Source organism: Falco cherrug, chromosome 7 (genome assembly GCF_023634085.1).
Source record: "Falco cherrug isolate bFalChe1 chromosome 7, bFalChe1.pri, whole genome shotgun sequence".
In the NCBI taxonomy this organism is placed as follows: Eukaryota; Metazoa; Chordata; class Aves; order Falconiformes; family Falconidae; genus Falco; species Falco cherrug.
The window spans coordinates 49,515,920-49,528,188 of record NC_073703.1 but is presented as its reverse complement, the minus strand read 5'-3'; the positions used below and the strand labels follow the sequence as shown (position 1 = coordinate 49,528,188).

General features: G+C 43.6%; 1 protein-coding gene across 6 annotated transcripts in view; it reads right to left on the bottom strand.

The window, feature by feature from the left end:
- Window positions 1-12,269, bottom strand: part of CAPN3 (calpain 3) — a 31,574-nt gene that overhangs the window by 15,261 nt on the left and 4,044 nt on the right. For 5 of the 6 annotated variants that reach the window (XM_055717221.1, XM_027807961.2, XM_027807957.2 and 2 more), the window contains exons 2-8: window positions 7,427-7,496; window positions 5,476-5,594; window positions 4,710-4,843; window positions 4,108-4,276; window positions 3,327-3,467; window positions 773-856; window positions 291-376 (exon numbers count right to left, since the gene is read on the bottom strand). In XM_055717221.1, coding sequence (XP_055573196.1) covers window positions 291-376; window positions 773-856; window positions 3,327-3,467; window positions 4,108-4,276; window positions 4,710-4,843; window positions 5,476-5,594; window positions 7,427-7,496 — 803 coding nt within the window. The other variant, XM_027807960.2, reaches the window with a different exon arrangement.

Genomic DNA, 12,269 nt, shown 5'->3' with positions numbered 1-12,269 from the left:
TTGCTGAACTTTCTAGACAGTAAAATCAGATTGACTGTGCCACTAGAATGGTCTGTCTCTGAATTTTCATTGATTGAAGCCCCTCAACATCTTTTTTAGGTACTCTTTACAGTTTCAGCTAAGTGCTCAGCTATGATCGCCTTCAGAGTGCATGTGTCAAAATGACAGCAAAGACAAATCAGATACCTCATCATTAAATGTTAGGGTCATGCCATGCACAAGCTGCATAAGGGCAAATAAAGTTGCATATTTTTTTTCCCCCAAATCACATGGAGTGCTGTTTTACTCACTTGTCACTCCAAGGTCCGTTCCATTCCACCTGCCCCCAGGGGTTTCTCAGCCTTACCAGACGTATTTTTTCCCCTTTAAATGTTGTCTAATTGAAAAAGAACAAGAATAGACTGAGAGTAGCTTCAAGAGGAAGCATTCTGCCTGTCAAATCACTGATACCAGCCCCTCCAGTGATGGTGCTTTCCTGGGCCATCACCCAGCCTGACCTGCTTGGGGTGAGTCGGGGAAGGCTGTAAGACCAGGAGGTGGCTGGATGTGGCCACCTTTGCCCAAGTGGTGGAATATCCATCTCCCCAGAAAGCCAAAACTTGGATAGGTTTAGTTCCCCATGAGGCTTTCATTTCTTTAAATAGTAATTTTATTTCCTTAGCTTATAGTTTGTTTTGCTTTTTTTTCCCTGCTCATAGGTTTGCTGACATGCATGGTACTAGGCCATGTAGACCACGGTTCCCCATAGCTGGAGGAAAGGGCCTGTACGTACCTCTTCCACGGCTGTGACAGAGTAGGCATGGCCTTTGACAAGCCCACAAGACATCCGGGTTTCGTACTGCATTGGCACTATGGTCTGTTGAACACAACATAAAAACTCATAAGAGTCATGCAAAGCTCAGCCAGGTGCTCTAAAGCAGGTATTGCCACCCAGGGCTTTTGGAGGGAGAGTGACACCGTTCAGGTGACAGATTTTTTTATCTTGTCCTCTTCTTTGCATTTGCCAAGGTGGCCAAGCTTCATGCCCACAGAATTAACGTTGTTGGTATCATAAAGGAGTGAAGCATGAACTAAAAAAGGAAAAAGTTAATAATATCAGTTGGAAAGGACATTTTGTGATTTGTTTTTTCCCTTTGTGTAGGTCACTGCTTTGTGCACTTATAACATGCTAGTATATAGCATGCTTAATCAAAATAATCAGATTTTGTATTAGTGGGACTACTCAGCCATTTCTGGGGTAGTATGTTCTTGTCTGGCTTGGTAAGGCTATTGCATATTAACTGGAAACATCAGAGCAGATCAACACTTAGAAGAATGTTTTCATCTTTACACACGGCTGCTATCTTATCACAATGACATTAAAACACCCTATTTAATATATTGTCCCTACTAACTTACACTATTTTTCAAAAAAATTAATTTCCTGTGGAAATATACATTTTGTTCCATATTTTTTTTAAAAAAATCATGAATGAATCTTTTTCCAGCTGACATTCAGGACAGGCATAGCTTTCTTCAGCAATGTATTGCTCAAGTGCAAATACACTTGCTGTCTTGGTAATCAACTATTAGTGTGCCTGAGGATTTTTTTTTTTTAATTTGCAAATCTCAGAATACTATTTATCTCTGAGATAAAGAGTCGAGAGCAAGATGGCAGGTGCACACAGTCCTCTGTACTTGTAAGAGAAACACTGAGATCAGTGGGATGGGAGGGCTCTGACAGTGTGTGGGGGCCATGGACCCCTCCTTCATTATGTCTGTCACCAAAAGGTGACTGCAAAGCCCTGCCAGTAAACCTGCCATCCCTTCTTGACACATCTGAGGGCATGAGAAAGGCAGAGCTGGAAACGGAGAATTACTAGTCACACAGGTACATTCTGAGCTTGCACAGGGAGGATTCCACCCAAATACATCCTGCCTGTTTCCTTTCTGCTCCTCTTTCTTTCGGTTTTTTTTTTTTTCCTTGCTCCTGTTTCCATACTTTTTGTGCCTAGAACCTCATATCTATTTCCTTTTTTCTTCATTTCTACTCACATTGTTGCCATCATTACTTACCAGAACCCCTTTCTGTCTTTTCTGTTTAAGAACATTAACTTCTGCTGGTGCTCTGGACAACTTCTCAGAAGCGCTTCTGAAGCCTGCACTATCTGCCTCTTTTCATAGAGAGTCATGATTTTTTTCTCTGGTAATGGCTCAGAATGTGTAATAACCAGAAGCACAATGGCTATGGGGACAGCAACTGTAGAAAGAGTTTTGCAACCTTCGTTCAGTGGACAGGCACTGGGGAAGAAATTCCCCCCAAAACATGGGTGATTTGGGCAGCTGTGCTTGCAAAATGAGACAGTCACACTCAGCTTTCCTGAAGAATTACACCATTTCAATCTTTTAGGAAGACTAAATACGAATGTTGAAAGAGGAAAAATCAACTATTTCTGCTGCAAATACAGAAGACAGTTTGCACAACCAAAAGTTTCAGATGATGTAATTGTGGAGGCTTTTTGTTTGCTTTGTCCCTCTCTAAAGTGTATGTAAGTGTATACAGCGGACATAATTTCATTGTCACGGAAATGCAGCTCCCTAAAGGGCAAGGTGTCACAGCTGCCTGATGGGGAGAAGGAGAAAGCAATGTGTCCCTCTACAGATTTGAAAGTTTTTAGGTTTACCTGTTTGGAATTTTTCTTAAATGGTTTTAACATCCCTCTCTTTATTTTCCTAGATACTTAGGTATGTTGGAGTTACTGTGTATTTCACCACACATATAAAATTCTACATGTTTTTTCTTTTCCTTGTTAGGTGGTTTAAATGAGGATCTTAATGGCAGTAATCTAAAAGGAGCATCCTGAGAGCAGACTCCCTTCCATTTGTGGGCAGAGCTCATAGCACTCTGTCTCAAAATAAGTCACCAAGTACTTTTGTGCCCGGAGTGAGAGCCATGCAGAGTTTGCTTTTTCTTTCTTTCACATTCCCCACATGCTCAGGGATCTTGTTCTGCTCTAATATTTTAATGTTCTTGTTTTCTCCACCCTTTGCAAGCGAGGGACTTGATAAAATCCACTAATCATTTCCTGTTCTGGAAATTATAAGCTCGTCCCACAAGCCAACAGCCCTTTGCCTCAGTGTCAGCAAAGCACTCCAGTATCAGTCACTGTGTCTGAAAGCACAGAAGTCTTTTAACATATGTCAAATAGCATCCATAAGAACAGGTCTTTAGTGTTGGGATAATTCAGTGAAGCCAAATAATGATTCAAAAGCATAGGTGATTCGTTTCGCTAACTGTTTGTAAATAAAAACACTGTGAAGTCAACCACTTCTGGAGATATACGAACCCAGGCTGGCCTCTCATCTGTCCCATGGTAGTCTATAGTGGAGTGAGTCATCTGCGCATTTTCTAGATTCTTCACCATTCGAGCAATCAGTTCCCCAATGTTGCTTCGAGGAGCTGATCCATAGGAAAAGCCTAGGTTATCCTGGTACAGACAACAGGAGAGAAGTATCATGCAGAGAGATGAGGCAGGGAGAGGGAAAAGAAATGATACAAGAAAGATGAGTGGTAAAAGATAGCCTAGATAATTTCTCTTCTCTCTCATTATGTCCCTACTTATCTACAGTGGCTGATAGCACTGGTTGTTCTCTTGCCTTTACTGCAATGTCATGCTCCATAATGCTTATCAAAATTATTTTTTTTACTTTTAAATTTACCATGATAAATTAAGACAATCTGAGGCTGTGTTGGCAATCAAAGGGTTAATTTCCTAATTGTTTGCACACTTAGCATCTTTGACATGACAATTTGTGTCTTAACAGATTTGCAGCACCCCCATACTAACCTCATTTTACTGGGTGAGGGCACTGAGGGCGGGGGGTGCTGGTTTTGCTGATTGCATCCTTTCTCTCCACCTCCATGCTTCTGTTCATTTCCTTTTTCATGCTTGCTGTTTGCTAATGGGTGGTGTCTAGTGGAGATTACTTGATCTCCTAGGAATGGATGTTCACTACGTGGACTAAACCAAGCAGTTGCAAAAGGTGGCATGTATTTGATTATGGACGGAGGGGTCACTCTCCTGTACCATTTCTTATGGCTCATCTGCAAAGTTCATGTGGACTCACATCAATGGAGCTGGCCATGAGAGATCCTCTGTCAATGGCATGTTTCATGATTTTATAGATATCTCTAGGGGCATCCTTTATGTCATAGAACTCTGTGACTCCTCCGGTGAAGTCCTCCATGGCTTCGGTGGTGTTGCCTCCTTTCAAAGCTTCGTATGATCCATGAAGTCTTGGAAAGAGAAAAGAAAAAGATCCTCTTGTACACAGATAAAGATACCTGCCTATATATTTATATCTATCTTGTGTGTTTATAAACATAGATGTGTAAAACCGCATACTAAACACCCCCCACCCCCAACCCATCTGTTTGGTAACCCACAAGATAAAAGTTTCAAAATATGCCACCTGCACACACCAAACAAACAAACAAAAAGAAGACATACTGACAATGAAATGTAGACCTCTGAATGAGTAGCAACCCCCCCCTAGAAAATATGCTTTATCCTATCCCCAGTTCTGAGGCATGAGAATGTATGGGAAAAGCAGTGGTATGTTCAGAGCCTCTCTACATGCTCGTTGTAAGTCTTGTGCACAGCGGTTTAACCACCTCCCCAGCCGAAGTTTTGGCAGGGAGCCTGACATGGTCCAGCCGGTCATTTTACTTTGCATAGGCCTTTTCCAGGAGGGCGCTCCAGAACTCATTACGCTGGGAGGACTTCGTAAAGACCAGCTGGTTGTTGTATGTGGGTAAGCAGTCATCGACGACGACGTCCACCCAGTCTCCGTAGCGCCAGAACTGAATAAAGGCAAACAGAAAAAAACCCTCGGTTGTCTTGGTGCAGGCAGGGGAAGCTGGCTGAAAAGCCAGGCTGAGAAAGGAGAAATGTGTAAATTAACTTCTTAACGTGGCAAAAAGTGATGGCTATCGGGAGGGAGGCAGCCATACTGAATTCCCCTGGGCAATGCCTGCGGGACAGTGAGAGGTGTCTTATGAGAGCCAAGGGAAATGTGGGAAGCAGTCAATCTTTCCTGAATTAGCGGTTCTTCAATAACTTGTTTTTGACAGACCAGCTGCTTGTGGGTCTAAAAATAGATGCTCTTCCCAACTGCCCACGTGTCTGTGCTGGCCATAGTGCCGCATCTGAGCAGCGAGGCAGGACCGGGCACCTGTTGCTATCCCTTATGTGCAGGACGCAGCGATCTGCAAATGCTTCCTTGGTGGGTTAATGCTCCCTAATTGCTTGTACGGGCTGGCCCTTCTGTGACTGCCCTCTTGGAAGAGTTTGGGGTGAGGCAATTCAGTCCCTCTTCCTTCTCCATTGCGGCTCATGCTTCCAAAGGGCAGAGAAGCAAGAGGGAAGAGCATGCTGAGAGCTGAGCTCTCTCTCGGGTAAATACATTCCCTTCCTGCTAGATGAAGGGACTCACCTGGAAGTGAAAGATGCCAGCATAGTTTTGTATAAAGGACTGGTCATGAGGTATGACTCTACAGAGTAGTTTTTTATTCAGTGTCAGGCAAGCAATGGCAGCCAGGAACCAGCAGTCACCTGCAAAGGAGCAAAAGCAGCAGACAAAATGAAGGGATAGAACAACTACAATCAAAGGGAAAACGTGAGATACTGCAAAGTGACACATTAATTTTCAGTAATGCATGCTGTCGCCTTTCAGGAGAGGGCTCTTCTCCATGTGTTCTGCAGTACTTTAGCACTTTATTTGTGCTCTGGCAATGCTTGTTGGCATCATTCATGGCTAGGTACACAGCTGTTAAATAGATGATGTTCCCTGTACTTTAGGAAAAAAACTAAAATCTGATGAACACTGTTCCATGTGAATGCCCATCTGACTTCCTGCATTAGTTATCCTTCCAAGCTGTCCATTAGGACAGAGACCAGCTGAAAGAGGGCTCTTTCACAGGTGGAGCTCTGCACAGCTGAGTTTCAGTGTCTCAGTTTTCATTTTCTGCTCTCAAGATAAACCACTCTCCCAATCATTATTCTGTGGGGCCTCTTTCCTGCTTCATTGCTCTGATGCTTTTTCCTCTTTTTGAATCTGTCTCTGCACTGTTGTAAACACTGTCCCCTTTAGTGCTTTTCAGTTCCTCCTTCAGACACTTGCACAAGTTTGCTGCCTCTGTGGGAGCCTGGGGAACGTGGCTTTCTCCTATAGTACTTCTGTGTTCAGCAAATGTTGCCTCAACTCTTAATTAAGACCTCCTAGCTGCTACTTTAAGAGAGATTATAGGGTAAGCTTGCCTGGGCAGTGTGAATGAGTGGGGTGAGAGAATTACACAAGGCAGTGAAAACTAAACCTGATTGCAGGAAGTTGTAAAATAAATTGGTGAAACTGGTGGAATGATAAAACATATAGAAATACATATATGTATATATATTGGAAAGCCAACGCTATACATATGGCAGTACCTCCTAAGTTACCTATTTCCCATTAGTAAGGATGTGGGGGCCACGGTGACCAGGAGTTTTCTAAACTATCAATATTCATCAGAAGTCAAAAAAGGTAAACCATGTTATGAGTAGTTGGGAAAGGAATAGAAGACAGAAGAGAAAATATGCATGTAAATTCATTGTGCCCACACCTTGGCAACTGTGAGTCACCTCAAAAAGAAAGGCAGTTTAAATAAATTAAAAAAAAAAAACCAAACCAGAAAAAGTACTGGGATGGTGATGAGGACAGTCAGAAGCACAGAACAGCAATTAAATGAAAAGATTAACTCAAATTAGGATCTATTAGCTTAGGAAAAATATCACAGGAGAAGTTATAAAACCATGAAAGACGTGGGGAAGCTGAGTGGGGAACGACTTTACGAAGCAGTGCAGGTGAGCACTGTGTAGACAGCTGTTGCAGAGGCATCACTTGTACCTAAGTAGTGGCCCTCTATATCAAAGTATCTTTGACCATCTGAGATTAAGGCCTTCAATACAGAGGTTGTCCTTGAGTACAAGGCACACTTAGCTGGAGGCGTTCAGAAGCTCCTGTATGGAAATAACAGGTCTAAATACCTGAAAAAATACAACAGTAGCTGATTAGATTTTTCTTTCAGTCAAATAACTCCTCTTTATCTCTTATGCTTGTCTTAACTAATTTTGTCTCTTCTGAAAGCCTAAACAGTGTTTTATAATGCACTTATGATATTAGTTCATTGAAAGCAAACCACCCTGTAAAGTATCTTGTCTTCAAGTTCTTCCCTAGGTTGTTACTAGGCTGATATCGATGATCCGCTATAGAGAGAAGGAATTGCTAGATGTGTAGTGGTATGCTGAGACAGAGGATTTCAAATATCACCTTGGAAGCAAAAGAAAATTGAGAGCTAAACTATGATGTAGACTATAAAAAGTGCAGAGTTGAAATAGGAGTTTCATACCTAATTCTCCTTGGCAGATATCTGTTCTGTTGGCTCCACCAATAATAAACCGTGGATTCTCACAGATTTCCTGCAAAATATAAACGGATGTATCAGAGGAAAAGCATGCATTACAATACCTGTTTGCCAGAGGAATAAAGGCTGTGTTAGGACAGTGTTCTCCATAGGATATTTTGTGGGTATCAAAATGTCTGACAGAGTTTTCAGCTGCAGAGTTTCACTATGAAAATGTTTTGGAATATGGATGTTCCAGACTTCAGCCGGAGTTTTCTCCATGTATCTACAGGGTCTAATAGCCAGCCTGGGGGGCTCCCTCTGCACAGGGTGCAAACACTGCATCAAAATGAGAAGAATAGGGTAAAATATTTTTCTACACAATAATGAAGAAAAAAACACTGGAGAGGACAGGAGAGCAGGTCAGTGGAAAAAGCACCAGGGGACCAGATTAAATTATTTTAAAATGACTGCAGGTTTAACATGTCCAATTTGCAGTAACTATAGTGTGCTGGGGCATTAGTAAAGCTGAAGAATGCATTTCCTCAGGAATGAGACCCAGTAATGCTCCTCCTTAAAATTTGCCCAGGATCAGGTCTTTCATTCTCAGGAATAAACAATTGCTGGTTACGAGATTTTATTCTTTTCCTCATGTTGCCGTTTTTAATTACCAACTCTGTATTCAGAAATGTAAACAGACATCATCTGTCTCTGAGAAGAGGAAGGTCTTCTTTTGTCCTGCAATTAGAGCAATGTATTGGCTTTATCAGTGTTTATACTAGTACGGCATGGGCACAAGATGCTGTACAGGCATAAATAATCAAGGAATTGCTGTAGAGAGGGAAGGGCTACGTAGGAGCTGCCAGCAGATGAGGTGGGACTATTGCAGGGTTACACAGAACGTTTTCTATATGGGACAAAGAACCACAGTATATAAGGAAGCCAGGGGAAGAAGCAGGTACAACCTCTCTTGCAGAAAGTCCCTGCTTTATCCCATCCCGTATACTCAAATACTTGGTATGGGGAACGAAAAGAGGACACAACTTTTGGACCCATCTCTTGTGAGGGTAAGAAAGAAAGATATTGCTACCTCAGGACCACTTTCCTGAGCAGCTGTGAACGGGGAAGAGGACAAAGTGTGGTCCAAGAACCCAATCTGCTGGAAGATGGCAGAGCTGGAGTAGGAAGCAGAAAGTAGAAACAACTGGCAATTTTTTGTGTGGCAGTACAGGCAGCTGGCTGCAGTCTAAAACTTTTTTTCTCACATCATCCGGGTAGCCCTGGATGTTTCCAGACTCATGTTTCAGCTCTAGTAGTTTCACTTGGCTTACACCCATTTCTTTGCTCCTTCACAATAATCAGCAGAGTTGCTTTGATGTAAATTTTTGGATTAGTCGTATAGCCAGATAGAGAGACCAGCTTCCAGCTCCCAGTAGCAGTCATCTTATTCGCCTCAAGGGAGGGAATGGAGGGATTGTCCTGTTATTCTGGGCTTCGGTCAGCTGTCCTGGGATCCAGTTCTGTCAAGGCAGCTGTTTGAGATGCCTTCATGCTTTTTTCCACACACTTGCTTTGTTGAAAGTATCCTTCCTCATATTGCTGTGGTGCTCTCTTGAAAACTATCTGTGAGATGCCAGGTTTTCGGATTGTGCTTTTTTCAACCTCTGTTACTGTATTTTAGCTTGATCCTGCTTCTATTGAAGTAAAAAGCTCTGAAATCCAGCAAGCTGTGTTTTAGATAAAGGTAGTTAGATGGTGTCTAAGTGTTTCCAAATATTAACTGTACTGCAATGATCGTTCCTCAGAGCCATTTGTTACATCTTGGGCTTGTTTGCTTTGTAGGATGGTTGGAAAAGGAATGCAAAGGGAGTCATAAAGTTGTCATATGGACTGATCTAGCTATGACAGAAATGCTTTTCTTGCATTTTTTTGTGGTGGCCAGGTGTGCTTAGTACACTGCGGATATGTTTCTAATATTGTATTACTCTCGTTCATCTGCAAAACTGTGCTGGATGTGCTGAGTACAGTCGAAGTTACATGGAAAGGCTTCAAGGTCTTCCACGGCTGATGAAAAGTACTCAGCAGAGCGAGACGACCTGGTGTTGAAGGTGCAGGTGGCAGGTCTGTCCTTCCAGATTTCCTGGCTGAGCGAGGGATTGCTCTCCACCTCTTAGGTCGAGTTATCACAGAGAATACATTGCACTTTGTTGAAGCAGTGATTCATCCAGATCTGCATGCCTCTGATCTGAGTGCCTCAGACTGCCTTGGTACTATTCAAAGGACCTTTGGTTTCACTGGGTTGATTCAGTTCAGATGGTAATTTCACTACAAACAGTCAAAGTTACTGCAAAGGAGACAGAGTCCTAGGAAAACCCTGCATGCTGCTTTCTGGGCAGAGCATAAGAAATGAGTCAGTTGGAAGGGAGCACTGGAAAATGCAAAGACAGCATGCAACTAAAAATGACATTTGACCTTCATTATATTTTTCAGTAGCTTTTCCTCTGTGTCAGGAAAAATCTTCCTGTCAGCTTATACTGTTACAGCAAAAGGCATTCATTCCTTTAAACACTGCTGTTAATAAACTATAGCATTCTAACTAAACTCTGATCTAACTAAAAACTGATCCTATCAAGTAGAGGAATCATTTTCTTTGGTCTGCCTAAGACAATTTGTAGCCCTGTGTTTCTCCCTTGGCCTCTCTTGGTCTGGACCATGCTATTAAATGGCTGTGCTGCACACTTCAAGGCTGAGCTTGATGTTGTCAGATACCAGGCTGGTTTTAGAGTTTCAGAGTTGGATTACCCTCATCTGAAAGTCCTGCCTTGGTGGCACTAAATGCCCTCTTTGCATTGCAGTACTGCCTGCAGAAGCACACATTCTGTGGCGACTAAATTCAAACAGCTTTGCACCTGTGCAGCAGATGATCTGGTTCATTTTCATTCTAAGCAAAATCCACTAGTCTGCTGACTTGATTTGATTTATATTCATTATGAAAAGAAAGCTCCTCCTGCTGATTTTCTTACTATGGAGAGGATCCCCATGGGCAAGTCATCAAATTCGGCAGTTAATGCTGTGACCTCCTGGCTGTGAGCAGGGACAATGACAGTGGTGCATTTGAAAGTACAGTGTCATGGCAGAGCCATCCTATTAATGCCCTAATGTCATTAGCTCCAAAGAGCACTGTTGCAGGACCCCTCGATGCTCTGCATTATGTTACAATACAGACTTTTTCTCAGCTCTCAAAGATCAGCAACCTCATCCCTGCTCCCAGCTGAGAGAAGCCTCCGAAGGCAGCCTGGGTGTGGGAGGCTATTAAGAAACCTGAGCACAGCTCAGCTCTGGGTTGGATATAATCAGGTGCAGGTGACAACAGCTCTTTGGGCTCCTCTTACCATCCATGGGTGAGCAAATTATTTAATATTATGCATTAACTGAGGGGGATTTTTGTTGCCCTCTATGTACCTAAATCATGCTCATGCATACTCTGAACAGAAACAGTGGATGGATTTACTGTTAGGAGTCTGCTCTGCACATACGTGTGGTGGCATGGCACTCACTAGCTGAGTGGAATTACAGGGGCCTTCTCGCAGCCCCCCTGCCAAGTCTCACGGCTGCCCTGTGTAGCAGCCACCCCCGTTGGAGGCACAAGACTAGCCCTTGTGCCCTCGCTGCCCTTGCAGCAGCAGGGGCCAGTCGTTCTGGGGGTGGCAGAAGAAGACCTGACCTCTAGGTAGCACCGACAGCAGGGAGAGGAGCCGGTAGGGCCAGAAGCATGAGAACGAGGGGTAGCTCTGGGCTGGGATGCTGGACACCTCTCACCACCTTGGTAATGCACTGCAGGAGCCCCGAGGGAAAGGGTCGAGTCACATCACAGCCATTGCCAGGGGAAGTGGGGAGAGCCCAGGGTCCCCACAGCCCGCGCGTGGGAAGGGGAGCTCCCCATGCCAGGCTCAGAGGGCAGCTCAGCTCGGAGCCAGGGAGCCGGGGAGTGTCATCCCTGTGACTGACTTGCTGTGGGGTGCTCACAAACCCCAGGCACAAAAGCAGACTCCCAGCCTTTCCATATGCCAGCGCAGTGTGCGGGGAGCTGCAGCGAAGCAGCACTATTCAGCTGAGGAACCGCACCGGCACCAGGGCTTGGTTATAGCATTGGTAACCAACAAACATGTGCCCTTTAGGTTATTTATTATAAACATTATATTAAATATATTCATTTGAGTTTATTATGTTCTGTTAACACGTCTATTGTGGCTATTTGTGTATATAATATTATCAGACAAGTCCTCTTGTCATTGCTAAATAACCTAGAGTTTCAAAATCCACTGAAGTCCTGGGTCAGTCGGAGATCAGTGCCAACAGATATGTCTTTTGCATCAGTGCCCAAGAGAAGTCTCACTTTGCAGTTGTGGTGACAGAGCATTAAATGTGAGTCTCTCCTCTTCGGGGACCTGCTGGGTACAGCACTGAACTGAATTACAGGGTTTGTTTTAAAACAAACACATTTGTAACAGAAAGCACAGGGATCTCTATAAATCCGACCCAGTGTGTCCCAGGCAGAACAACCATCTCTATTGGGGTCAGGACTGACTGGATCTATGATCCCACAGCATGCCAACACTCGGCAGGTGCAGACCGCAGCTCTCTGGATCTCCTTTGCTCTACCTGCAGCTGGCACCACTGACACATCAGGTAACTGAACACTTGTATCAACACAGGTGGCTTTGGTTTTGATGTTGCACTGTATTTTGAGTCTTCACACAGTCCTCAGCTTGTTGCTACCCAAGTATAGAGCTTCCAAACTTATTTGTTAATGAGTGGCTTAAAGAAATGTCTTTGGGATAAAGACCCT